The sequence below is a fragment of the Vigna unguiculata genome, chromosome 1 (genome assembly GCF_004118075.2).
Source record: "Vigna unguiculata cultivar IT97K-499-35 chromosome 1, ASM411807v1, whole genome shotgun sequence".
NCBI classification, from domain to species: domain Eukaryota; kingdom Viridiplantae; phylum Streptophyta; class Magnoliopsida; order Fabales; family Fabaceae; genus Vigna; species Vigna unguiculata.
The window spans coordinates 41,029,558-41,057,456 of NC_040279.1; the positions used below are offsets into that span (position 1 = coordinate 41,029,558).

Here is a 27,899-nt window from a genome sequence, read left to right on the forward strand (position 1 = left end):
CCTTAAATCCGAAATTTTTTAATAATTATTTACATGTTTCAACTAAATAAACATGTATTCATAGTATAATTATTTGATTAAACATTAAAAACAGACTGCTATAATATTTTAAAGATTTGCTTTTTTTTAAAACGTAAAAATTACTAATCATTAATATATTTTGAAACCGATAAAAAATCTAAATTCTTATTCGGTAATCGTTAACATTACAGTGCTCCAAAGATAGGTTAGGCTAATAACTGTTGATCTTCCGCGGTGACGAAGAAGAAGAAAAAAGTATAAAAAGAAGAAAAAAAAAGAGGAACAGAAACCGAAGTGAAAGACGCAGAGAGTGACCAACACAGGAATAGAGCGCGAAGAGCCTTTGACAAGACAGAGACCATACAGTTATTCGTTCATATAAAGCACCCTTCACTTCACTTTGCTTTCAATCGATTAGGGTTTTCATCTTTCAATTTCATCACTATTGCTTCCTCATGAAGAAATCTTCTTACCCTAACCCCTCCCCGACGCCCCACGCCACTCATCGCCGCCTTGATTTTCACCCTAACACACCACCACACGGCGGTTCCACTCCCCGCCCCATCACCCACCGCCCCTTCCACCAATGGAGGCCGCGCTTACACCCACATGCGGCACGCCTCCACCGTCCGCCGGAGCCTTATTTCAAGGTGGAGCTCCGCCTCGGCCTCCGCCGTCCCAGCCGCGACGACATCGTGGCCCTGATCAAAGAATGCGAGCACAAACCGCAGTCTTTTACCTTTTACCCCGTCGACGACGTCGCTGCCGCGCTCAGTTACCGGAATTGGGAGGAGGCGTGCGACGCAGCCGCTTGGTTCTGGGAGTCGCTGCTGTTGGAGAAGCACGATTACACGCCGGAGATGGACTCCAACGTTTCGGTGACGGACAGTCTGGATGGTCGCCTTCGAGTGTTGTTCACGAGGCACGTGATGAAGGTGATGGAGGGGAAGGAGGTTAAGCGGTGGGTGGAGGAGAGTGAACGGTTGTCAAAGGAAATTGAGAGGGTTTCAACTTTGCTGGGTAAGCACTTGCATATTGACTTGAGTAACCACTATATTGAGCAGAGGAAAGGGCTCGTTGTTGAGAAAATCCAGGTTGAAAGGAGGTTGAAGGAGTTCGACTCTGCGATGGATTGTATACTGAAGTATCTGGCGGAGGACGCTGACGTGGAGGGTGCCGACGTGGAGGGTGATCGGAGTGTGAATGTGTTCAAGTTTGATGGATGTTTTGATTGGAAGCGCATTCACTGTCTGATCAGAAGGGAGTGTCGGAGACTGGAGGATGGATTGCCCATTTATGCTTACCGGAAGGATATTCTTCGGGAAATACATTATCAGCAGGTATATCTTTGTGATGGTTATGTGTTTCTTGAAGGGAGGTGATTTTTAGTGTGTTGCCTTGTTTGGCAGGAATATGTGAATGGGAGTGTTTGGAAGTCCCATGTCACCTACCTCAATCATTGGGTTGTGGTTTATGTACTAGTTGGTTTTAGGGTTAAATCTAACACTCCTACACTTGTGTATTTTGACTTTTATTGCCATTCGAGTCTGGAAATTGTGATTCTATTTAGAATTTATATATCTTCTTTTTTCGATGTTATTCTAATTAGTATATATACAGATGATGGTATTAATTGGAGAGACTGGTTCTGGAAAGAGTACACAGTTAGTTCAGTTTCTTGCTGATTCTGGCATTGGTGCCGATGAATCCATTGTATGCACACAACCTCGCAAGATTGCTGCCAAATCAGTGGCTCAACGGGTCCAGGAAGAAAGCAGTGGATGTTACGAAGGGCAGTCAATCAAATGTTCTACGTTTTCATCCATGAATGAGTTTGATTCCAGGATAATATTCATGACAGATCACTCTTTATTGCAGCACTACATGAGTGATAATAATTTGTCTGGGATCTCGTGCATCATAATTGATGAGGCTCACGAGAGGAGCTTAAATACAGATTTACTGATGACTTTGTTGAAGAATTTACTTTATAGGAGGGGTGAGATGCGGCTTATCATTATGTCTGCTACAGCTGATGCAAAACAGCTATCGGATTACTTTTATGGTTGTGGAATTTTTCGTGTGCATGGGAGAAGTTTTCCAGTGGATATCAAATATGCTCCTTCTGACCATGCTGGGTATTCTGGTTCTTCTGCTGTTGCCTCGTATGTTTCTGATGTTGTCAGAAAGGCAACCGAGGTTCATAGAACAGAGGAAGAGGGAACTATCCTTGCCTTTTTGACATCTCAGATAGAAGTAGAATATGCCTGTGAGAAGTTTCAGGTACCCTCTGCAGTTGCCCTGCCCTTACATGGAAAACTTTCATCTGAAGAGCAATTTCGTGTTTTTCAGAACTACCCTGGAAAGAGAAAAGTGATATTTTCAACAAATCTTGCTGAGACCTCACTGACAATTCCTGGTGTTAAGTATGTGATTGATTCTGGTTTAGTTAAAGACTGCAGATATGATCCTGGCAGTGGGATGAATGTACTTAAGGTTTGCTGGATTAGTCAGAGCTCTGCTGATCAACGGGCTGGTCGTGCTGGGAGGACTGAGCCTGGTGTGTGCTATAGGCTGTATTCAGAAACTGATTATCAATCAATGGACCTAAATCAAGAGCCAGAGATTCGGCGAGTTCATCTTGGTGTAGCAGTTTTGAGGATCCTGGCTCTAGGAGTGAAGAATATTCAGGATTTTGATTTTGTGGATGCTCCCAGTTCTAGCTCTATTGATATAGCAATCAGGAATCTAATTCAGTTACGAGCAATTGAGATGAAAAATGATGTTCTTGAATTAACGCCAGAGGGTTGGTGCCTGGTAAAATTGGGAATTGAACCCAGGCTTGGTAAACTTATTCTTGGCTGTTTCAAACATGGTTTGGGTAGGGAAGGTGTTGTTCTGGCTGCTGTGATGGCCAATGCTAGTAGCATATTTTGCAGAGTTGGCAGTGAATTTGAAAAGCGAAGATCCGATTGTCTTAAAGTGCAATTTTGCCATTGTGATGGTGACCTCTTTACTCTTCTCTCCGTGTACAAGGAATGGGAAGCTTTGCCTTTGGAAAGGAGGAACAGGTGGTGTTGGGAAAACAGCATCAATGCTAAGTCCGTGAGGAGGTGCCAAGACACAATTTTGGAGTTAGAAAGTTGCCTTGAGCGTGAACATAACCTCGTTATTCCTAGTTATTGGCTTTGGGACCCTTGTACACCCTCTAGTTATGATAAGAATTTGAAGAGGGTTATACTGTCCTCACTTGCTGAGAATGTAGCCATGTACTCTGGCTGTAATCAACTTGGTTATGAAGTGGCCCAAACTGGGCAACATGTTCAACTGCATCCATCATGTTCATTGCTTGTTTTTGCTCAGAAACCAAGTTGGGTGGTTTTTGGTGAGCTTCTTTCCATCTCTAATCAATATTTGGTCTGCGTGAGCACATTTGACTTTCAATCATTATATGACCTTTGCCCAGCTCCCTTGTTTGATGTATCTAAAATGGTGGAGCGGAAATTGCAAATGAAGACATTGTGTGGTCTTGGCTGTATTCTTCTCAAGAGATTTTGTGGAAAAGCCAATTGTAATTTGTTTGCTCTTGTTTCACGTATAAGGAAAGCTTGTGTGGATGAACGTATCTACATTGAAGTGAATGTTGACCAGAATGCAATCCACTTATTTGCCACTTCAAATGATATGGATACAGCCCTTGCGTTGGTTCATGACGCTGTAGAATATGAGAGAAAGTTGTTACGCGCTGAATGTATGGATAAGTTTTTGTATCATGGGTCTGGTATTCCGTCACCTATAGCTTTGTTTGGGTCTGGTGCTGAGATAAAACATTTGGAACTTGAGAAACGTTCCTTGAGTATTGAGGTGTGTCATGCAAACATAAATGCAATTGATGACAAGGAGCTCTTAATGTTTTTAGAGAAGAATACCTCTGGTAGCATCTGTGCTGTGCACAAATTTGCAGGCAATGTGAAGGATGAAGATAAAGAAAAGTGGGGCAGGATAATTTTTACGTCCCCTGAATTTGTCAAAAGAGCCACTGAACTAGATGGACATGAGTTTTGTGGCTCCTCCTTGAAAATTTTCCCTTCGCAGTTGGGAGGGGATAAAACATTTTCGTTCCCTGCTGTTAAAGCAAAAGTTTATTGGCCTCGTAGGCTTAGCAGGGGATTTGCCATAGTTAAATGTGATATAAAGGATGTCAATCATATGTTGAGAGATTTCTACAACCTTGCAATAGGGGGAAGGTATGTTCGATGTGAAGTTGGCAAAAAGAGTATGGACAGTGTTGTCATAAATGGGCTTGGCAAAGATCTCTCGGAAGCTGAAATACTGGATGTGCTAAGAACTGCTACAAGCAGGAGGATTTTGGATTTTTTCTTGGTGAGAGGGGATGCTGTTGAAAACCCACCATGCAGTGTTTTGGAGAAGGCACTGTTGAAGGAAATTTACCCCTCTTTGCCCAAAAAGGACCCGCACATTAGTTCTTGCCGAGTTCAGGTGTTTGTACCTGAGCCTAAGGATACCTTTATGAGAGCTTTAATCAGTTTCGATGGAAGATTGCATTTAGAGGCAGCAAAAGCTTTGGAGGATATTGAAGGAAAGGTGTTAGATGGATGTCTATCATGGCAAAAGATAAAGTGCCAGCGGTTGTTTCATAGCTCCTTGATATTTCCTACACCAGTGTTTCGTGTGATTAGGGAACAACTGGATGGAGTACTTGCAAACTTCAGGAATTTAAGAGGTAATAGGCCAATTTTTCTTTTCTGTGGATGCTTGTAAGTTACAATTCATTTTCCTGATGGTAAGCATTTTAACTCACAAATCTTACATAGCTGGTACAAAATATTTTTTTTTTGAAAAATATTGTTTATTCTTTCGAAGTCTGTATCTGGTTTAATAATTATTCTTTTAATTGCTTTAGTTCTGGGATTCATGTAGCCAGCCTTACTCAGTGGATAAATAGAACTATTATAATTCTTGTAGACAGTTTAGCATTTGCAGCGTGTTTAGTTACTTTAAACCCCCCTTCTTCCAAAAATGGACTGAAGAATGACTTACTTTAAATTCAATATATATTGTTGAATTTTCATTGTTGGTGCTCTTCTCTTTTTAAATGTTTCGCAGTAGTTCATCCATCTACAAATGTGTTCAATTTTGATCCAACAACTCTGCAACGGTAATATATGTTCACTGGGTGCAATTAGTTTTTGTTAAACCAAGGTAGAAGAAATAGAAATTTGGTAGAAACAAATAAAAATAAACAAACACTCTTATCTTCTCGGTTAGAACAGGTCAGCCTCCCGGGGATTAACCCTTCACAAAGGATTTTTCCTTTTTCACATTAGTAAAATTACTCGATAAATCCCTCTAGTCTGATTTCTCCCTTGACTATGTCTTCTAAAGTCTTAACAAAGTAATGAACTAACACTCACTGGTTATATTCTGTGCGAAATATTGATTTTTATGAATGGGGCCGTTCGTGTTTGTTGGAAGCTACATATTTATAGTGAGATAACTTCAATTGAACAATTTCAAGTGTTATCTTTTATTACAATATGACATCTGACAATCATTGGTTTTCTTGATTAAGGTCTTGAATGCAACCTGGACAGGACAGTTAATGGTTCCCACCGAGTCAAGATAACTGCGAACGCCACAAGGACAGTGGCAGAAGTTAGAAGACCTCTGGAAGAACTATGGAGAGGGAAAACCATTGAGCATGACAGTCTCACTCCTGCAGTTCTCCAGCTCATGATGTCCAAGGATGGGTTTAATCTTAAAAACTCATTGCAGCAGGAGACAGGAACTTATATTCTTTTTGACAGGCACAACTTGAATTTACGTGTGTTTGGTTCCCCAGACAAGGTTGCTTTGGCTCATGACAAGGTGATTCAATCCCTCCTCTCTCTCCATGAAGAAAAGCAGTTAGAAATCCATCTGAGAGGGAGGGATTTACCTCCTGATTTAATGAAGCAATTGATTAAAAAGTTTGGACCAGATCTGCATGGACTGAAAGAAAGGGTACCTGGGGTAGATCTTAAGCTCAACATAAGTCGCCATGTAATCAGTCTTAATGGTAGGAAGGAGTTGAAAACCAGGGTAGAGGAAATAATATTTGAGATTGCTCGTTCAAGCCATCATTTGGTTGGGACGTTTGATAATGATGGTCCTAATTGCCCGATTTGCTTGTGCGAGGTTGAGGATCCATTCCGGCTTGAAGGCTGTGGTCATTTGTTCTGCCGGTCGTGTCTGGTGGAACAATGTGAATCTGCTATTAAAAACCAAGACAGCTTCCCAATACGTTGTAGTCACAAGGACTGTGGAGATCTCATCCTGCTTACAGATCTTAGATCTCTCTTATTTAGCGATAAGTTGGAGGATCTTTTCAGGGCTTCATTGGGAGATTTTGTTGCTAAGAGTGGGGGAACTTACAGGTTTTGCCCTTCTCCAGACTGCCCCTCAATTTATCGAGTTGCAGATCCTGAGACTGCTGGTGAGCCATTTGTTTGTGGGTCTTGTTATTCAGAGATATGTAGCAGGTGCCACTTAGAGTATCATGCTTTCTTTTCATGCGAGAGATATAAAGAGTTTAAGGAAGAAGATCGATCTGTGATAGATTGGTCCAGAGGCAAGGACGATGTTAAGAGTTGCTTGGCGTGTGGGCTTGTAATTCAGAAGGTGGATGGGTGCAACCATGTTCTGTGCATGTGTGGAAAGCATGTGTGTTGGGTTTGCTTAGAGTTCTTCGGTGGTAGTGATGAATGTTATAGCCATTTGAGAAATGTGCACACGACTATAATATAATATAGTCATTTGTACCATTTTTCTGAGTTATGTAAAGTTAGCGTAGCGGTATATAACACTGTATATGGAAGTAGCAAAATGTACAGCTTTTCTAAACTATTGTATATAATATATATAAATATCGCAGCAGTTCCGCTTCTTACTTGTGTATATATATTATAATGTTGCATCGTGTGTGTTGGTTGTGTGACTTTTCTGCCATGCACGCTTATTAACACTTGTTTTTTCAGCGGAAAGATAGAATTGATCACATCTGGATAGCACGATATGATATAATTGATTGGTTACAAAGTTTTATTTGTGTATACGTAATATAAAGCAAAAATCCCAATAGCAGCAGAGGGTGTATCTACAGAAAGTATCTCCAAGAAAGGGCGGTGGTGACTCCAATTCCAAAGGAAAGAAGCAAAGCCAGAAGCCATGCAACACTACTACTTTCTTCTTCGTCTCCATCTGGTTGTTGTTGTTGTTGCAGGTGCAGAAGTTGAAGCTCAACCAATCTCAGCTGTTGCCGATATGCAAACAAGTGCATGGCCTCCCCCAACACAACAATTTTAAGACACTCCCTTTCTTTTTTCAGAAGTGCAGCCTTTTTTTCTGCCTCCCTGGCCCGTGTCTGAGATGCTTGCAGCGCCTTCAGAACCTCCATTTTATTCCTTTCACCCTCTTCTCCTTTGCCTGCAATGTCATACACCCTACTCTTATCTGGACCCATCAAAAACTTGGAAGGTGGCGGAAGATCACAGTTCTGCATCAGCTCAAACCCCGAAGGCTTCACAGAAACTGCGAAACCCATAATTTCGTTTTTTCTTCTTTCAGTCTGGCTATCCTTCTTCTCTTCTCCACCCATGAAAAATCCAATCCTTTTGTGGGTTAATTTCTTGATGGGCTAAAGTGAAGAATATCAAGTAAGCAGTTTGAGGCGTGGAAGGAAAAGGTAGCTGGTACGTGAAGTTGGTGGTGGTGTGGGAGCATTGAATTCAAGAGTCATAAAAAAGGCAGTGATTTTCGTTATGAATTTGATTGCTGTGTAAGTTTGCTTCTGATTTGATGGCTCGGGAAATTCCTTGCTTGCGTGTTTCGTCCAAATTAAATTAAATTACAACTTGCCACACTCACAAGAAAAAATTTATTCTCATCACACTTTTTCGTTCTATCATTCAACCCTCCCTTCTTTAAATACACAATACCGACCACACTTTGTGGCCATATAGGCTAATATATTATTATAGATTTAAAATATAAAACAAAATATAACAATTGCCTTTTGCGAGACACGAAAATGTTTTGATTCTACTATTGCTGATGTATAATTTTTCCGATCGATACGTTGAAAAAATGATTGAGAACAGGTCTAGTTGCAAAACTTCCTCTAATCCAAACCTAAGAAATGTTCAGCTTTTCTTGTCTGACTAAACCAATTATTTAAAGTTTATTTTCAAATGGAGATTTAATATTAAGAATTTAAGATAGATTTAGGAAAAATTCCACGAAAATCCCAGAGAGAAGGAAAAGAGACAATAAACAAAATGCAATGCGAAGATTTAACTATGAAAAAAAAAAAACTATGCATACCTCGTACTACTTATAAATTATATTAAATTAGTTACTTAAAAACACAAACGATGTATATATTCTGTGTTATCTCAATAATATCTCATATAAATCAAGTTGGCAACGTCACAGTTTGACCAATAATTTGATAGGAATAAAATAATATAACAAAACTATAAAAAAAAAAAACATTAATTTCAGAATTTCAGAATTTCAGAATTTCAGAATTTGAAAATTTGAAAATTCTTATTTTTTTCTACATAAAATTCAAAATTATCTAAAATTTTAATTAGTTTCATACATTCTAAAACTTTATTTCTTTTTTATTAAATTCTTTAGCTAAACAATATATTTATCATAAAATATTTCAAGTATTATAAAAGCATGAATTGATCTCTTGAAATTTCTTATTTTAAAGCATACGAATGTAAACCGTGGAGCATAAAACAAATAAACCAATTTGACCACTTGTTTTGAACACAATCATACATATTTTAAACGCATTATTAAATTAATTATTCTTGTTAAGATGCTTGCAGCCTTTTTAAAACTGTTTGGTTTCTTTACAAACTTTATAAAATTCAATGATATTAATTTAGGATGCAGGTTTATGCTAACAAAATGAAAATAAAATGCTATTAAGTAATAAAAAAGAATAAAAGAAAGAGGAAATATCCGTACAAATTAAAATCTTAAATTGTTTTAGATTTTATTACATATTTTACACATTTTAGTTTCAAATTTTAGCAAAAACATAATTACAATTTGTTTGCATTTTTTTTTTCAGCTTTAACTAATAGTCGACATGATGAACTTTTTTTTTTTAACTTTACAATTAATACATTAGGTTTTACGACTTGTTATTCATTTTCATTGGAAAAATCTTATTAACATTTTTTTCATTATTTACACTAGAGATAACACATGACAATTAATATACTCAAAGAATTCAACTACATACTAAATTGTGTTCAATTTTGCTTTGTATTAATATTCTTATACAGTATTATCAGTTGTTTTAATTTGATGATATTTATAATGCATTTATATTATAGTTTTGGGTAAGTAAATTGATGATTGTATGTAAAGTGTGTTTGTAGACCTAGCACTCAATTTATTTGGATAAAGAAAGCTGTTAACACTTGAGCCCAAGCAACCAACAAAAACAGTTTATGGGCCAATTTCTGTACAATTTTGAGTTGGTTGCTTCTTTCTCCACCCCTTTTTCCTACTGCACCCCATAGGTATCATGAAATGACAGTTTTACCCTGCCTCTTCTCCGTCACCCATTTGAAGATGGATATGTTATAATGAAATTAATTTCTATCCGACTCTATTATCATTCCTAATAAGGATAATTTTTATTTTACAGACTGATTTTATAGAATAAATTAATCATAAACCCACTTTATATAATTTAATAAACTAATAAATAAAAACATTCATGCTAAACTTTACATAGATCTTTATTAACTCATCTCTTGAAAGTCTCATAATTCACCTTGGAAACATCTCAGCCAAATCCAGCAAAAAATACTTTACAACATCTCACTACTTTCTGTATATCATCAACATGAGAAGAAATTCCTTATTGGTTCCCTTCTCTCACCAAGAACAGAGTCAGAATAGTCAACTTTCTAACGTAATTTGAATGCTCAAAGCTTTTCCCTTGACAAAATCCCGACCAGTACTCATAAACACAGCATCAAGTTTGAACACAGAAATATAATCACACGGACAAAAAATAACCTTTCTTTAACGTCCAACCACATAAGATAACACGGAAACGACCCAACAAAACTCCATTGACTTCGATCCAAGCAAATCAAAACCAGTCACTGAGAAAACCAAAACTCATCAAAGCCTGGCCAAAATTTGACATGCACAAAAAGTCTACATAAACTCTGGTGAGGACTTCAAATTTTCCATGCTTCTTGTTCTAAATTTTTTCATGACGAGTTTCCATTCTCGAAAACTACTTGTTCCGTTCCATGGTTCAATCGATGTTGCTGCCATGAACAGAAGAATCAGAAGCAGTTACAGTCCAATAGCTTCTCCTCTGCCCTCAGTAGTTCCACGTTCGTTTACATGGTTTCCACCACCCCTCCTCGATGGAGAACACGACCACCTTAACCTTGCATCCATCATTATAATTGGCCTAGGTAGCATAGCTTGTGTAATAATGTTTCTCATCACCTTGTCCAAGATCCTAAAGTTCTATTACTTAAATGGATACAACGTTAGCAGAAGAAACCCTCCAATTTTATTTGACATTCGAGGAGATTCTCCCTTTTCTGACGACGAGGAACAGGAACATGTTATCAGACAGCACTCCCTGTGGTTCAGCCCCACACAGGGTCTTCAACAATCAACCATAGACTCCATCACAGTTTACAGATACAGAAAAAACGAAGTTTTGGTTAAAGAAAGTGAGTGTCTTGTTTGCCTCGGTGAGTTTCAACAAGAAGAAAATCTGAGACTGTTGCCAAAGTGTAGCCATGCTTTCCATGTCTCTTGCATTGATACTTGGTTGAGGTCACATAAAACTTGTCCCTTGTGCCGCATCCCTATTGTTCGTGACGGTGGAAGTGACTCTGATTCCAGTGTTTCTGATATGATCGAGGACGTGGAAGAATGCCATAGTGGTGTTGGTGGTGAAGATTCTGGTGAAGAGGGAATTGAAATTTTGTCTGAATTTGGTGATTCTTCAGTTCCAATTTAGTTCTGATGTTGTTGGTACACAGGCACAAGAATTTGATGATGAAAATGAAGCCACAATGAAGAGGTGTTTCTCGGTGGATTCATCTGCAGAACATGAGCATGAATTGCAGAGGCATTTCTCATTCACACAACACAAAATTCAATGTTTCAGACGTAGCACGAGTTTTGCCATTGATGATAGATTCAAAAAATAAAAAGGTGTTCTTGAGAATTTATTCAAGCTTTTAGATTTCAAGGTAAAGTTAAATTCTATAGTAGTTTTTCCATATTTCATTTACAAAATGCATGTTGCAGTATGTTAATATCGTGAAAAAAATAAAAAAATGGGCGATTATTATAGACAGTTATGTATCAGTAAAGAATTTGTGTACAAATTAAGAAGAATGCAGTGTAATTTAAGTTGACCATAAAGTCAAATTATATAATTTCTCCCTATTATCCCTTACCCCCTAACTATACGTTTAAGTCTATTCTCTCAAATCTTTTTGTTTTTTCTACAAAACAAAAACTCTTGAATATTAATATTAAGGAAAGTAGCATTTAACCCCCTTAAACTTTTCTTCTTTTGAATATAAAGATTTTGAACTTTATTTTATTTCTAATTATTCTCACACTTTGTCTTATCAGTAAGCAGGCTTTTTTTTTTTTTTTTTTAACTTTAACTTTGTTCCAATTCATTTTCAAACTTTATTCCTTTTGTAAATAGTATAGAGGTTTAATTTTATTCTTAGCATTTATTAGTTTTTCATAAATCACTTTTCCCGCCAGCTTTAAATTAAATAATTTTCATTAAAGATCAATAATTTAATAAAATTTTCTTTTATTTTTTTAATTTTTTTACCTATTAACATATGATAAAATTATATTTTAGAAATAAGAAATTGTAAAAACTAATTAAAGTCGCGACTTGTTTATACTTTTCCTCGAAAAGTTTATTTGTTTTGACATTATTTCTTGAAAATGCTTTTACATACAATGAGTTCAATAAAAAGAAACATGATTCTAAAGTGAACGTATATAAATTTTAGTAGTAGCAGCATTAAATTTTAAGAAATAATTAGAACAAAATTAAAGTTTTAGGTATCTATTTGTAGGTAAGATAAAGCATGTGAAAATTTAAATACAAATTAAAGTTTTAAATACCTACCGATTAAAAGAGTAAAATTTGTGAAGCTAAATGCTTTATAAGCAATCTAAATAAGTAAAAATGTGACGAATTAAATTATTTATTTTATAATTTTATCCTAAAATAAAAAAAGGTATATCTATTATTGATTTAAATTAAAATAACGTTAGACTCTAAATCGAAGGTCAATGCGTCTCAAATTCGTAAAATTATACCAAATAAAATAGGAGAAGAATAAAACTCCTTCCAATAGTTGAACTAGACTCGGTTTTCCAATTCAATTATTTGTGTCGCCTCATTTTCTGTAACTATCATTTATTGTTATACTGCTTTAAAAATGTTAATAATTATTATTTTTGTCAAGTTTTCAATTTATATTCTTCTCTGGAACTTTCTATACAGACGATTGATTAACATAAAGGATGTAAATAATTCGTACTCGCATCTACAGATAAATTCAGCAAACAAATATGGATAAAAAATAATATTATAAATGGATATTCGCGGATAACGGATACGGGTATTTTTAATACCTGTATGTTAACGGGGTGAGTACGGATAGACACACTATACTCTAATTTAAATTAAAAAAATTAAAAAAAACATGATTAAAATAATAACATATTGATTGAATGAGTTATTTATTTATCAATTAGTTTAAACAAAAAATATTTATTTGTAAATTGTTATTCAACACTATTTAAATGGGTTGTTTGGACTTTGTTTAAAATTTATGAATGTTATGTATTGTATTTTATTTGAATTTACGGATAAAATATGATGTTAAATATTTATTTTGATTTTTTTATAAATAGCCGCATGTACCCGTGAATATTAAAAAATTATGCAGGTACCCGCATAACAGATATCGACAGATATAGTACACATATAAGGTGGATATTTATCCAACGAGTATGGTACTACACGTATCTTATCCGCCCCGTTAACATTCCTACTTAAGAATCAAATCTCTAACAACCAGCCTAGAAATTTAAAATTTCTTAACAGATCAAACATTAATTAAAATTTTTAATTTTTAATTAATGTTTAATTTACGATCCGATTTAATGAGAAAATAAAATAAATAAAAAATGAATAGAAATGTATTTAAAAGAAATATTATATATATATATATATACTTAGTGTATTTAATAGAAATGTATTTTTTAATTTTAATTTTACTTTATTTCTTTTATCTCTGCCGAACATTCAAACAGGAAAAAAATTGTGGAAGAATAAAATAGATGGGGCAATTAATAATGACAGTAACGTATAAATAATAAATAATAGACACATAACAAATAATAAATTGAACAGAAAATGATATAATAAAAAGAAACACACGTTGATTGTCCTCTAACTTTACCCCAAATCCAAAACTTTGATTTGAAGAGAATCCAATTTCTGACAACACAACCCAAAAAGAATAATTTTTGATGTGGTTCGCTATAATACGAAACATTAACTGTATTGAAATCTGTGTGCAAAGTTGAAGCCGTTATCAGTGCCCTCGAAGGAGCAAGAGATTCCTTGTACAATTTTATCTTCATTTCGAGCATTAGCGTAACTATTCCAAGAGGGAAAGAAATTAGTTGCATGACTCTACCATGGAACATGAAGAATTGTAGATAATAAAGCAAAGCAAAGGAACAAACATGTCCTTTTCTTCACTTCTACCTTTTACTTTGCCTTTCCAGTTCAGTCCCCTCTTTTTCTTCTGCAAGTCCAATTCATGATCTTGAAAGCCAGATCCTAATTAATCACTTAATTATTTAATCACAATTAATATTGGAGAACCCCACAAGTAAAGTTTCCTTTTTTAGTTTACAAACTGTGTGTGAAGAGAACGCTTCTCCCCTCACATTTCTCACTCTACAAGGTTGTTCTTTTCTTTCATCCTTAATTCATTTGGCTCTGTTTTCAAATAACTGGGACATTGTTTTTCATTTTTTATTTTTTATTTCAATTTTCTTCTATTAACTGAGTTGGGAGAAGCAATCCCAAAACCCAATCACCTTCTTATGTTTGTTCCCAAAGTTGAATTTGGTATTAACTGAGTGATAAGGAAGGGATTTCACAGATTCATTCACCCACCAAGTAGGACTTTAAGGTGCTTTAGCTTGGAGCTTTCTCTTGTACATAATTGGAGCTGAGCTTTTTCCCATGATGGATTCTGCATTTTTACTTTCTGGGTGCTTTTGAAGCCCACATTCTTGATGGGACTTGTTTTCACCAAATGGGCATGCGCATTCTTACTCTGCTGTTGTCTCATCACTTCTGGGGTATATTCAGGTAAGTTTGCTCGGTTAGCTTCAAAGTTTCGTGCCTTATCCGTAATTTATTCTTCGAAGACAACGTGTTCACTACATTGTCTCACTTGGTTCGTGTTGTGTTGAATGGTCTTGCCTAGTGGAGGGGTTACATGGGAGTTCTAAAGTGAGAGGAGTGAACTTAGGAGGGTGGTTGGTCATCGAAGGTTGGATCAAGCCTTCACTGTTTGATGGCATTGCCAATGGAGACATGCTTGTGAGCTACTTCGCATTCTGTTTATCCTTTCTTCTTTGAGAAACACGATCCTTTGGGGAGTATTACTAACTTATCTTATGTTTTGCGTGCTTATATTGAAAATTTTGTAGGATGGGGCAGAGGTGCAATTTAAGTCAGTGACGTCGCAGAAGTATGTATCTGCCGAGAATGGGGGAGGAATGAATGTGACAGTTGACAGGGATGTCCCATCTTCATGGGAAACCTTCAGGGTAAGATGTCATTTGTGTTCGAATGCATATATAATATAAGCATAGTGGTAACAATATGTTACATGTTTAATCCACAAAGTTGATATTTTATTCTCTTTTCTTACCTGATAGATGACTGCTGGTGGTTAATAGTTTGAGTGCATTAGATTAGTACGTGGATGAAATTCTAGCCTGACAGATTATAGTGTTATAGTAATACAAAATAAAAGAAAAAAAAATGTGATTTTGAATAATCTTGCATTACTTTCTACTCTTTAGTTTTTGTTTTCAGTATCTTGTAAGATGTAATACTGGTAAGACTGTTCTCAGGCTTGGTGCTGATAGCTACTTTGAAACAAATTAAATTTGCAGACTTTATTCTAGCTTGACTGTAGAATTTCTTTCAGGTTCTTGAATCTTGTTCAGTTCTAATACAGCTACAGGTGTATGCTAGTGGCTGTAATTCTTAGTAATTTATGTTGCAGTTATGGAGAGCATCTGAATCTGAATTTCAATTTCGTACCTCTGAGGGCCAATTTCTTACGTGTGATGGTGGAGGCCACTCAGTCTCTGCAACAGCAAAATCTCCTTCAACATATGAGACATATGAAATTGAGCGGAGTGGAAAAAACAGGGTTCACCTCAAGATAAAGGGTGGATCATATCTTCAGGTATTCATTCTTCATGATTCCTACAAAATTAGAAGTCAAAATTAGTTACATGTAAAATATAATGTTGTGTTTCCATAAGACACTTTTTTACTATCAGGTTCAACAGATGAATGGAATGAAAAATAGTATGAGATTTCATACCATGTCTGGTCCAGTATAATCACTTTTAATTTCTAAATTTTCACGGATTTTGCTTCAAGAACCATGTTAAGGTCTAATTGGAAGCTATTAGACTTGAGTCACACAGGAAGCTATATAGTAAATAACTTTTAAGATGGCACATAATATTAGTTTACTGTGAAAGATCAAATTAGATTGAACTTTTAACAGATTCACTAACATAATTGAATATTCTGCAATACTATATAGGCTACAACAGATGGCCAGCTTTCAGCGAACTACCCAGGAACACCAGGATGGGATGATAATGCTGCCACGTTTGAAATGACAATTGTGTCAAATAACTTGCATGGAGATTACCAGCTAGCAAATGGATATGGGCATAATCGGGCAAAAGATGTTCTTAGGGTAAAATCACACGTTACAAATATTTTCTCTATCATGGCAGGATTAAGCTTTTGTTGAACATGGTTTGTTTTTATTTTCTGGAATATTTTTTATGATTATCTTGCAAATGTCACACATTACAGTGTTCACAGTAATTTTGTGTTTTTGGGGCGCTGGGGGGTCATTCTTTTGTCCTTCAATTCAATTTATATAAGTTTCGTTTATGCAAATGCTATTCTGTCAGTGAAAGCGATGATACTTGAAAAGAAAATATGAGATTGTGTTCCCTATTTGATTGTTCAGCTTTCTGTAACTGCAGAGACATAGAAATAGCTTTATCACGATAGAGGATTTCAAATTTCTATATAAACATGGAATAAATACTGTGAGGATACCAGTTGGGTGGTGGATTGCTTTTGATCCTGATCCTCCGAGTCCATATATCGGTGGAACTCTTGAAGCTCTAGATAATGCATTTTTATGGGCACAGTAGGTTTTTGATTTTGCTGCATTATCTTCACACAAATGGAACTTTGTTTTTCCTTGTGATAACATGCCTAATTATCAATTTATCATGTTGCAGAGAATATGATATCAAATGCATAATTGACCTTCATGCTGCTCCTGGTTCTCAAAATGGAATGGAGCATAGTTCAAGCAGAGATGGATTTACGGGCTGGCCAACTTCCCCAGATTACATTTCTGAGTCATTACATGTTATTGAATTTTTAGTTTCAAGGTATTTTTAAATGTGCAAACATATTCTGAGATATTGTTCATATTATCCACTAACCAACACCCTGCAAAATTTATTGACTGTCCCTTTTCTTCCTGCTCAGAAATATCACTGTTAATATCATTGATGCTTTGTGAATCTGTCTTTACCTTAACAAACATTCTCATTTGCAGATATGCAAAACACCCAGCATTGCTGGGAATTGAGCTATTGAATGAACCATCAGCTGGCACAGTTTCATTAGATGTTTTGATTCCGTACTACAAGCAGGGCTACCAAATTGTTCGCAAATACTCTTCATCCGCTTACGTGATAATCTGCCAGAGAATTGGAGTTGCAGATCCTTTGGAACTATATCAAACCAACATAGGATCTCACAACATAGTTTTGGATTTGCATTTCTACAATCTCTTTGACCCATTCTTTGTTAACATGAGTGCTGTGGATAATATTCAATACATATACAAAAGCCGGGAAGGTCAACTTCAGGCCCTAAACAATTCAGATGGCCCACTTGTTTTAGTTGGTAAGACAAATATCTAAACGAGTCCAGATTATCTGCTTAGTTTTGTTTCTGTTGTTCTCTGTTGAATGTTAAAAATAAATTGATGATGGTACTTTAAAAATGTGTTTAATATATTTTGAAAATACAGCAGAGGAATCCAAATTCCATCTAATCTCACTTTGTTTTACTCTGCATCATTTTGTTTGGATGTTTCAGTTATAAACCTCAAATTTTTAAAATTTTGTGTGTAAACAAACATTGTCTGAACTTGAATAAACCTTTTTCCCTTGCAAAGGCTTGTTTCTCTCTTTTCTAGGTTGGCATAACTTAAAGTGGAGTAATTTTCAGGAGAGTGGGTTAATGAGTGGAACGTGACAAACGGATCCCAAAAAGACTATCAGGACTTTGGAAGGGCACAGTTAGATGTCTATAATGCAGCTTCTTTTGGATGGTGTTATTGGACAGTAAAAAATGACAGAGAACACTGGGATTTAGAGTGGAACATTAGGAACAACTATCTTCAATTAGGTATTTGGATAAAAACTGGCACTCCTTTATTGTGTGTACATTTGAGACATTTGGAATCTCCTAATGCACCAATGTATTTTTGCAGGTAACTCATCCAGCAAACGGAGCTTGAACATTCTACGATTGTTAGGATTGGCACTCACCTGGTTTTCTCTACTTCAATTTTTGTGACATCTTTTTTCCCAGGACTTGGTGCATATTTTATGCAACTATTTCTTGGTTTTTCATTGAATATTGCAGAATGCAATAATGGGAAATATGCATAATTTCTTCATGATTCTTATTCCATAATTTTCACAGCCGCATTTCATGCAAATAAAGCTGAGTCTGATATTCAAGTCCTCTTTCTCTATTGGGATGCTAGATGGTGAACTCAAAAGTACTTTTATTCCTTTAGTAGCAATTTTTTTCTTTGTTTTGTCATGGAACTCAACAATATGTGCATTATAATTTCAAAAAAAATACTATCCCAACTTTTTTTTCATACTGCAGACTATTTCTTTCTATACTCCAATAGCTTCACACTCAATCACTTTAAATTCTGGATTAGGGAATGTGGAATGTAAAATCTTTTTTCCTAGTTAGCTTTTCTTTAATGAAAGAGAATATATGATGGTATTGTTGGGGAGAAGAAAGAAAAGGTTATGGTTGCATTGTCAGGTTGGGCTGACCCATCTGTCAACACTGTTTGGACCTTAATTGGACTGGGCTGAAAAAGATGGGCCCAGGTGTTGGGTCAGGGACAGTACTATTGCAGTGCACCATCATAAAAGCCATTGTTCAACTTGACTTGTTAATATCTAGTATCTCATGTGATCTATTCCTTGAGGAATCTAAAACAACTCATACATGCAATTAGGTACCCATTTTGAAGACAATATCCACCGTGGATTCTTTAAAAAAAAAAAAAGAAATCTTTCTCTCATCCTTGGCTTCAAAACACTCCTCTTTCAAATATTAATGAGGATGGGGAAATTATATAAACTAATCACTGTGATCTTCAAAATTTAATTCTAACTCAGTATGTTTCGGGATCTGATTTAAATATGAATTCTAAAGCTGTATGCATAAGATTTCTGAATAGTGATAATTAATTAGGAGAATATTATGAGCTGTCAACTAATTTTGTATATAGACATGATCAAAATGTTGTTGTATCCTCACGAATATTATAGTTATCAGAAGATATTGCGTTGAGTTTTTGCTTTTTCTATAAGAAAATATCAGACTAAAACTTTGAACCTAGAGTTACCTACTTACATGCAGACATGGCCATAAAAAAGTTGACACTAAATAAAAGAATAGGGAGTGAAAAGGTTGTCTTTGAACTTTCATTATACTGTGATAATAAAAACCTGAAGGCAGTAATAACTTTAACGTAACGTAAAAGAATAAGGAGTGAAAAGGCCGGCTTAGGCTTAAAGGCACATTTATCAATCATATCTAAAATCATGAGATGGTTATAAGAACATTGGCCTATATAATGAGAGAGAGAAAAGTATGAAATAAGATAATAATGTGATTAAAAGAAGGTATTATAGAAATTTTCAGAATAATATTACACTTTTTATAATACTGTTTAGCTAAATGAAATAACAGACCTGGTATTCTTTCTTTAAGAGAATCGTTTTTTTTTTTTCATAACCCATTAGTGTAAGCATTCTATAAATATATCCATCATCATCTTTTTTCTATCTTCTTGTCACTTCATATTAATTATCACAAGTACTAAAACAACTGAAGTAGGGAAAGTTGGTAATAGGTAACTAACTAACTGTATCCAGAACAAAGGTTTCTTACACTTATTTGAATTTTTTTTATAGAACTGTTGCATATGTTACAATGTTAATTTTTGTAATAAATATTTTAAAAGTATATTCAAAGTAATTTTCAAGAATTGGCGGTGGACATCGAAATTAAACTCTGATATGATTATGTCCAAAAAGATAAAAAGCAAAGGCAGTAATATTCAGATTAAACACTGCTAAACAGCATAAAAAGGTTTATGAAGTAGAAAGACAGTTCTTAACTTCTGCTACAATCAAAGAGAGTGGAAAAAAAAGCCAATAGACTAATAGGCTTGAAGCCACCTCTCCCAAATTGTCAAATTCTGTGGAAACCTAACACAGCGAACAAAAAAGAAGAACACTTTGAAAACTATACATACAGAACATAGGACAAAACCATGCAATGCATAGCTAGGCACGGCTCAAAAAAGGGTAAGCTTTTGAAAGTTGAAATTTAACGACTCTGAATATATACACAGCAATAAGTTAATAAAGGTCACTTGGACCTGAAAAAGAAAATACTAAGCTCTTGAGCAATGCTTCCTTCAGGGTCAATCAAGTGAAAAGATTCAGAATTTGAGGAACCACGGACCCTTTGAAAGTTGGCTCTGAGGTACATAAGCTCGTCCTCTTGATGCTGCAGTTCTTTGCAACTGTTTATAACACCAGTCCCTACAGCAACAGAACTCATCAAACTCAGTGCTTCAAAGTCACCATTTGAAGGCCTTCGCTTAACAGCATACCCCACTTTCCTCCCATTGCAGTACATGCGCCAAAGAGGTGAGGAAAAAAGATTACTGTTGTTGCTGTTGTTGTTACATGAACTCTCTAGCACAATTCTGAGATTGCCCCCTCTCATTTCCTTAGCCAAAACGCTTGTTGGAACAGCCAACTCTAGCAGCAGAATTGGGTTGCTCGAGTTTGAATTAGCCTGGATGCAAAAACTGACCTTTCCTTTGCGGTATCCAAAGATGGTGCCAGTGATTGTGGCACAAGTCATGAGTTGTTGTTGATGTTGTCGTGGATACTTTTGTTGCAGACACTTTTGTGATTGGTCTTGTTCTTCGAGGAAGAAGGTGCAGTTGCAAGTGGGGATTAGAAGCTCCATGATGGAACGTAGTAGCCTCCATGATCTTACTTGTTTCTGACAATCCACTGTGGTGACGGTGCTGGCACCAACCGTGGTGGCGATGTAGGCCATATTATATATATATATGTGTGTGTGCCTTAAACTGGTTTTGGTTGCACTTTGCACCTCTTTTGCGTTGTGTGTGGTTCAGGACTTTCTTAAATAACAAAAGTGCATGTGTGTAGATAGAAGATAATTCATAATTCTATTCACTTTTCTCTTTTTCCTTTGCATGTTCTACAGTTGACCTCATGCTCCTCATCAACACTGGTTCTACAGGAATCTAGTGTTTGATTGGTTTGAAGCAGTGCTTGCTAACATATTTTGTCACCAACTGAAATGTTTTATCTAAGAAAAAGGTGTATCAGTATATATATATATATATGTGTGTGTGTGAAATATTTTTTGTATACATGGAGACAGATTGGAAATAAAAAAAGTGAGATAAGATAATGAATGCTATGAGATGGAGAGAGAAAACAGTGTTATACAAATGATATATAACTGATCTTAATATATCCATCCAAGTGGATTATGATGCATCCAATGCAATAATGTCTCTCTTTTTGTCCTGCTTACTTAATTATGTGGATTTTTTTAAATTTTCATTTCACTTTTGCGATAATATATGATATATTTCTTGGGTTTATTTTTTCTTTGTCACGCAAATACCTGAGCACGATGTGTCAACCATAGCTGAAAATCTTATATATACGAGAATAATTGAGGTGTCCCAGCTTTCATTTATGGCTTATTAATTGAAACTTTTCTGTATGATTGAGGAGGAAATTTGGGGATGGAGATTTCCGTACCACCATAACAACAATATTCCATATCCAATCATTCGTGTGTTAGATTTGAAAAATTATGAGCCTGTACTCTCTATCTCTTTTGATGGGTGACGAATAATTTACACACTTAAACATGATTGAAAATGATTTATATCATGTAAAAATAAGGATACAGATTCTGATCATAAAAGTATATAGAAGTATATATTTATCTTCCTGCACAACAAATACTTATATAGCCTATAGCAGTATCTGTATATGTCCTTGTTTCTTTACTGATATGGATTCATGTCATGTCAGGTGTCACTGTTAATTTTAGTCCATTTAAAATGTTTTTTCCAATTGCTAAAGAAGACAGTGGAGGGTGGAAATGGATACACGTGATTGTAAAGTTGCTTGGCAAAAAAGTTTCAATTTTTAAAATATTTTCTAGTTGATATCTTTTTGAAATGTTCAGATATATATGATCTAATAATTCAGTCTTAATTCTGATTACCACCCAGTAGAAAGGTCAACCCTGAGAACAACCATTAGAAAGAACTCAATAATGGCACAGATTAAAATGGGGAGAAACACACTTTAGGAATCATTAAGAGGTGTCATTAGGAATCATTGGTCAACAACACACACGTTCCTTATCAACACCTTATGAAAACAGACAACATAAAACTTCAGAAACTATTGATAATACATTGAACAACATAATGGTGGTAGAAGTAGAGTAGATTAATAGTAGAAGTAGGTTTTTGTGGTGTGAATTATGAAGAAGGTCCTACATCTGGAAAGAAATAGTGGTTTGTGTGGGATAGTTGAGCCAGCACAAGACGGCACTACATCTTATGTCTCTGTCCTGTTTTCACAAAACCATGTGGGAGGATGTTTGGGGCCAAGCGTGGCGTGTCCAACCCTAAATCAATTTCATTGCCGTTTGCTTTTTAGCCACTCTTGTTCTCCCTTTACCCTCCCATGCGTCCCCTTCCTAAAACAACACAATCACCATAAATTCCTCCTTTTCCTTCTTTTCTCCTTCTTTTTCAACCAAATGGACCCCTTCTTTTTACACAATGTTCCCCATTCAAAATCTCATCCCCATCGCTGCAAAACAGTAACTTCACTCCATTCTCCAAAAAATCTAACACACAAACATATAAAATATAAACCTTTGCATTCACAAAACATTGTATCGTTTGTTTTCATGTAACTAGAGATTTTGAGAGATTTAACGGAATCAAAGTGATGTGTGTGTGAGGCAGAGAGGGATTGAAAATTTGATTATAAGAAATGAGTGTGGAGCATGGATGTGGTTTGCTTTTGGTAGTGTAATAGACAGGAAAGTTTGGCAGTTAATGGAAAGTTTTGATGGTGTATTTGGCACGTGTAGGAGACAAAGGAAGGTGTGTGTTGATGATATTGTAGGTGGAAAGTGAGGGGAGAAAAAATGTCATATATTTGACGACAAAAGTGTTTTTGTTGATGTTAGGTGGCAGTGTGGGTTGTGTGAGTCTGAATCATATGCGACATGAGACAGTACAGCCTTGAAGATTAGACAAAAGTTAGACTCTCTTCTTCTTTCTCATTGCGAGCTGTACTCAACATCTTTCGTTCTTCATACTAATATTCACTTCTCACCGTTCCAAGGAATCTTCGTCGATACCTTCCTGAACCTTATTTTTTTAATATTTTTTTTTTCTTTAGAATATATTTTCACACAATTTTAATCTATCACTTCGATCACTTTTTAGTTATCAATTCAATTATGATTTTTTTAATTATGTAATGTAATGATTTAAAAACGATTAAAATAATAATTTAAAAATAAATAAAAATAAATAAACAAAAAATAATGAATTAAAATATCATGGTCCTCTTAGAATACACATCTGTTTCATCTTATTTTTACGGTATTCAAAATTATATAAAATGCACGTGAAAAAATGGAGTTTTACAATATATTATAATGTTGAAAAAAAATATTTTTCATAATTTTTATAAAATACATGAAAGTACTATGTAGTTTAATTTAAACGAAACACAGTTTCTAAAAATAATTTAAAACAAAAATATATTTAATTCCGCAAGTTCACCAGGTACAATCTAAAATAGGTTTCCGGAAATGGAAGTCATTATTATGTTGAGAGAAAATGAATTTGATACTGCGCAGTCAGCTTTGACCCAGCAAATTTACAGGTGTTAAAATTTATGGTCCAAAAATTCTTTATGCACCCTCGTTCTTTCCAATTACACCTCACAAATGTTGAAATTCATTTTTAGCCCTTCCTATAGGATGACTAGTGAATTTTAGATGACTAGTGAATTTTAGAATAAGTTAATATGCAATCTAAAATAAACTTCTACATCAACTTTCTAATGGTGCAATGCGGAATGGACATTTTTGAATCTAATCGTCACTTTTAAATGGTATAATTAGAGTTGTTAAAGTAGATATGTGGGTTAATTCGGTCAGTAAATTTGGATTGGATTGGGTTAAATTTTTTTTATAAATTTTAGTACAGGTCAATTTTTGATCTAGCTCACCAAGAATCTGGATTGAACCCATGGTGAGTTGGATTGACTCACCAACCAACCTACAAACAAGAGGGATACATAATTTTTATGTATTTGGATGGATTGGGTTGTTTTTTTTAGCTAACATATTGGGTTGACAAATATAAACATAATATTTTGATGATTTTGGTCTGTATATGGGGTTGAACATTATTTTGGATTGTATTGAAGTTTATTTAAATTTTAATCACAACTATAATTTAGTTTTTTTATTGGATTGAAGAAAAAAAATTATGTTTTTTATTAATTAGGTGAGTCAGTAAACCAACCCGTTTAACCCACCAATCAGTGGTGGACCGGCCCAGATTCAATTTTTTTTACTCATTAATAAGTGAATCAGGTTGGATTGACTTACAAAGTGGTCAATCCGTGGTGAGCCGGATAAACCGTTTTGACAACTCTGGGTATAATCTACAAGTTATTTTTTTCAAAAAAATACTTTTAAACTCTACTATTCAAAAGTTTCTCGGATCACATAATCCGGTAAAGAGAACAGCCAAAACAGGATTGTGGATGTCTAGGGTTAATTTTATCTTTTACACTTCTTCATTGGATGCCGGAGAAAAGTATTCCATAAGTATCCAAAAAGAAATCTACTCTTGGATTGCAGGGAGAAATTTGATGGGTGCAGGAAGCAAAAGGTTTGAGATTGATAGTTGGGCCTCGGCCCAATTGATGAATTGCGGTCCATTTCGATTTAGTACTGGAAATTTCGGAGAGTAGCTTAGACACAGCAATATTTAAGTGACACTATTAAATAATGTAATGATACATGAATATGCACAAAGAAAAAAAAGAAAGATATTAAATGATGTTTATACAGTGTCCATGCATTACTTTTTATTATTGTTATTATCAGTAGATATGCAATGATTTATGAAAATGTTCATCGAAAAATGTTATTTTTTATATTAAAGATAGATATGTGTGTGTGTGTGTGCCTGTGAAAATAAATATAATCATAAATTGATAAATTGTGTAAAAATAACTTGACAATCATTAATTGAGTCGATCAATTAGTGCAAAGTTGGTGAGGCATAAATGATAATCTCAAGTTCAAATTACAAATATATAATTGGGTTAAACTATTTTACACTGAAATTGAATGATGAAGTTTATGTATTATATTTAACCAGAACATGTTTTTATCCTCTCTTTGTTTCAATAAATGGTAATGCATAGCTTCTTTATTGATTTATTAAAAAATGTTTCATGAAAACGTAATGGTGTTATGTTCGAAAAGAGAGATATAAGAAAACTAACACTAGCAATCATATTTTGAAAAATATTTTTATTTAACTGCAACTTTTAAAATGCAATCCAATACTGATTGCCATTATCTCTCATCTTATTTTTAATTAGTTTTTCAATATGTACTTATTGAGATATAAAATTGAAAAGATAAATCAGAAAATTTTATATGTAAATGTTTTTTATCAAAGTGAACAAATTTATTATATTTCTGTATTTAAAAAAAAAAAACTAAAGAGGAAAAGGAGGAAATGATATTATGTAATAAAGAAGATGGAGATGAAATAATAAAGGATATTAAATGAGGTGTTTAAACTGTTGGAATATTAAAAGAAAAAGAAATAGAAGAAAAACTGTCACAATTAATGGAGAGGATTGAATTGAAGAGTTAGATACAACCTTACTCAATCGGTGAGAATTTTCTCAAATAAAAAAACAAAGTGAGGATTTTTACGTTTATAATATATTCATTAAGTTAACCTACATTCTTCACCTTATAACTTTGTCTCATTCTTCAATTAATTTTATGACTCTTTTCCCATCAATTTTAAATTCGCTTCTTTCAATACTTACGTTTCCATCGTACTCTTTTAAATATATCTTTTATCATTTACTAAAATAATAATTATTACAAATATTCTTATTCAGTAAGTAATTTTATTTTTCTGAATATTTTGATAATTCAAGTTATAGTAGAGAGTGTTAGAAACAGACGTATTAGAGAATATATTATTAGCATTTTTCTTATACTTTGAAATTTTTGAATTTATATATAAGAAAATTAATCAATATCTAAGCTGAATAAAAAAAAACATGATCTGACCTCCTTCAACTAGCATAGTTAGAGGAGTCCAAATTTTCTAAGAAAAAATGTTTCACAATTTTATGATGATTCTATCTTTAAAAAATAAATAATAAATTAAGAAGAAAAAAGTATATTTAAATTACGTTTAGTTTCTAATCCTAAACAACCTATAACCTATAACTTTAGTACATGATCGATATCTAGATTTGTAATAGAATATGTTTGAAATAAACCTATATTATGAGTTAAAAATAGTTTTCGCCCTCAAATTATTTTAAAAATTTGAATTCATTTTTAAACTAAATCATAAAACATTTATTTCTATATTCTATGAAAGTCTTATAAAACATCATTCTCACATAATGAATTTGTTGCGTTACTTTTCAAAAATATATACAAGGACTAAATATCTCATAATTTAGTTTAGAAACAAAACATATATATTTTTATAATAGTTTAATATAAAAAATAATTTTTATTAAATAATTAATTTTTTAAGGAACATTCCCTACATATGCATGGTAGTAAGGCTGGAATTATGATTTATCTTTACATTAATTTATTTAGAGTTTTATCCTAAACTGGATATATATTAATTAGATATGATTAGGAAAAAGCCAGACATTGCAATCACAATAAATTAACTATATAGGTAGTTGGAATTAGCAGAAACTAAGGTTTTGTAAGTTACCAAGATATTTTGATAATGTTTTAACAAGTGTCGAGCCTTTAAGAGTGTACGTGATTAGGGTTTGTTTGTTTGCAAGAAAAAAAAGTTTGAGCTTAACCCTCTCTCATCCCATAAAGAACAATGTTTTTGTAGCTCATGTCACTTCCTTCTTCTTCATTCATTCCACCGTCACAACCCACACATTTAATCCTCTTCCTCTTTCTCTTTCACTCTCCATCAACAATGGAGGTTTCCCTGCAGCACGTGTTCATTCTGGTGCTGTCTCTCTGCAATTTCTTAGTGTGCGCAAATGCTCAGTGGAAACCATTAAACCCTTCCACCTACGAGGAGATGAACCGCAGTGACAACTTCAGAGCCTCACTCAGTTTCTCCGTCTCCTGTGTCTCCATTGCCATCTTCTTGTACCTTTTCTTCAAAATCCGCGCGCGTTTTTTCCCGCGCCCTCCTTACATCAAGCCCCTCCCGAAAACAACCGCCGAAGCCATCCAACGGTGCCCCACCTTCGGTTTCTCCGAGATGAAGGAGCTGAGCGTGGGGAACGCGGCGGAGGAGTGCGCGGTGTGCTTGGTGGAGTTCGAAGACTCCGACACCGTGAAGCTGCTGCCGCTGTGCCAACATGTTTTCCACCAGCATTGCATCGACCAATGGCTGCCCTCGCGCCTCACGTGCCCCATTTGTCGCCAGAAGCTGATATCCGATGATACTGAAGCCAACGTCACCGATGTCCCGTCGGAACAAGAAAGAGAAGAAGAAGAAGAGGATGAAGATGGTGATGCTGCAGAGTTTACTGAGGTGGCAATAGCTTCAGCAACGGAACAAGCTGAAGATGAAACTGAAGCTGATAACGCTGTGGGATAGGTTCCTCGCTCGCTCGCTCGCTCAGCGACCATCACAGATTCGTAGGCGTTGATTACTGTTTTTGTCTCTTCTTTTTGCGCCAAATAAACTGCATGCAGATATTCATGATGC

The 27,899-nt window shown here is 34.9% G+C and overlaps 6 protein-coding genes across 7 annotated transcripts; 4 read left to right on the forward strand and 2 right to left on the reverse strand.

Annotated features, from left to right (window-relative positions):
* The first annotated feature begins 239 nt into the window (after positions 1–239).
* On the forward strand, positions 240–6,970 carry LOC114193294 (ATP-dependent RNA helicase DEAH12, chloroplastic-like). The gene is made up of 3 exons (XM_028083030.1): positions 240–1,361; positions 1,642–4,765; positions 5,615–6,970. The coding sequence occupies exons 1-3, from the start codon at positions 477–479 to the stop codon at positions 6,826–6,828; spliced, it is 5,223 nt and encodes a 1,740-aa protein (XP_027938831.1). The 5' UTR covers positions 240–476; the 3' UTR covers positions 6,829–6,970.
* Positions 6,971–7,049: 79 nt separating this feature from the next.
* On the reverse strand, positions 7,050–7,925 carry LOC114193304. The gene has a single exon (XM_028083041.1). It carries the CDS (start codon positions 7,676–7,678, stop codon positions 7,178–7,180), a length of 501 nt encoding a protein of 166 aa, XP_027938842.1. The 5' UTR covers positions 7,679–7,925; the 3' UTR covers positions 7,050–7,177.
* A 2,256-nt stretch (positions 7,926–10,181) lies between these two features.
* On the forward strand, positions 10,182–11,389 carry LOC114181230 (E3 ubiquitin-protein ligase RING1-like). The gene has a single exon (XM_028067663.1). It carries the CDS (start codon positions 10,310–10,312, stop codon positions 11,102–11,104), a length of 795 nt encoding a protein of 264 aa, XP_027923464.1. The 5' UTR covers positions 10,182–10,309; the 3' UTR covers positions 11,105–11,389.
* Positions 11,390–13,633: 2,244 nt separating this feature from the next.
* On the forward strand, positions 13,634–18,186 carry LOC114177864 (probable glucan 1,3-beta-glucosidase A). Of its 2 annotated transcripts, XM_028063462.1 has the most exons (11): positions 13,635–14,108; positions 14,310–14,521; positions 14,640–14,755; positions 14,866–14,985; positions 15,450–15,635; positions 16,005–16,163; positions 16,462–16,631; positions 16,726–16,881; positions 17,052–17,404; positions 17,732–17,911; positions 17,997–18,186. In XM_028063462.1, the coding sequence occupies exons 2-11, from the start codon at positions 14,446–14,448 to the stop codon at positions 18,080–18,082; spliced, it is 1,602 nt and encodes a 533-aa protein (XP_027919263.1). In that variant the 5' UTR covers positions 13,635–14,108; positions 14,310–14,445; the 3' UTR covers positions 18,083–18,186. The 2 variants fall into 2 exon arrangements, with proteins under 2 accessions (XP_027919255.1, XP_027919263.1); XM_028063454.1 differs by having other exon boundaries at positions 13,634–14,521.
* Positions 18,187–19,917: 1,731 nt separating this feature from the next.
* On the reverse strand, positions 19,918–21,146 carry LOC114162377 (protein MIZU-KUSSEI 1-like). Its single transcript, XM_028046251.1, has one exon. It carries the CDS (start codon positions 20,897–20,899, stop codon positions 20,195–20,197), a length of 705 nt encoding a protein of 234 aa, XP_027902052.1. The 5' UTR covers positions 20,900–21,146; the 3' UTR covers positions 19,918–20,194.
* Positions 21,147–27,152: 6,006 nt separating this feature from the next.
* LOC114191271 (RING-H2 finger protein ATL79-like) lies at positions 27,153–27,788 on the forward strand. Its single transcript, XM_028080444.1, has one exon. The coding sequence runs from the start codon at positions 27,153–27,155 to the stop codon at positions 27,786–27,788; it is 636 nt and encodes a 211-aa protein (XP_027936245.1).
* Positions 27,789–27,899: the final 111 nt, after the last annotated feature.

Excerpts from the sequence above, each read along its gene's own strand:
- LOC114191271 (XM_028080444.1), top strand. The coding sequence starts at position 27,153 with ATGGAGGTTTCCCTGCAGCACGTGTTCATTCTGGTGCTGTCTCTCTGC.
- LOC114193304 (XM_028083041.1), bottom strand. The coding sequence starts at position 7,678 with ATGGGTGGAGAAGAGAAGAAGGATAGCCAGACTGAAAGAAGAAAAAAC.
- LOC114193294 (XM_028083030.1), top strand. The coding sequence starts at position 477 with ATGAAGAAATCTTCTTACCCTAACCCCTCCCCGACGCCCCACGCCACT. Across the intron at positions 1,362-1,641 it reads GGGAAATACATTATCAGCAG|ATGATGGTATTAATTGGAGA; the intron begins GTATATCTTTGT and ends GTATATATACAG. Across the intron at positions 4,766-5,614 it reads AAACTTCAGGAATTTAAGAG|GTCTTGAATGCAACCTGGAC; the intron begins GTAATAGGCCAA and ends TTCTTGATTAAG.
- LOC114181230 (XM_028067663.1), top strand. The coding sequence starts at position 10,310 with ATGCTTCTTGTTCTAAATTTTTTCATGACGAGTTTCCATTCTCGAAAA.
- LOC114177864 (XM_028063454.1), top strand. The coding sequence starts at position 14,446 with ATGGGACTTGTTTTCACCAAATGGGCATGCGCATTCTTACTCTGCTGT. Across the intron at positions 14,756-14,865 it reads TTGCCAATGGAGACATGCTT|GATGGGGCAGAGGTGCAATT; the intron begins GTGAGCTACTTC and ends AAAATTTTGTAG. Across the intron at positions 17,912-17,996 it reads GAACAACTATCTTCAATTAG|GTAACTCATCCAGCAAACGG; the intron begins GTATTTGGATAA and ends GTATTTTTGCAG.
- LOC114162377 (XM_028046251.1), bottom strand. The coding sequence starts at position 20,899 with ATGGCCTACATCGCCACCACGGTTGGTGCCAGCACCGTCACCACAGTG.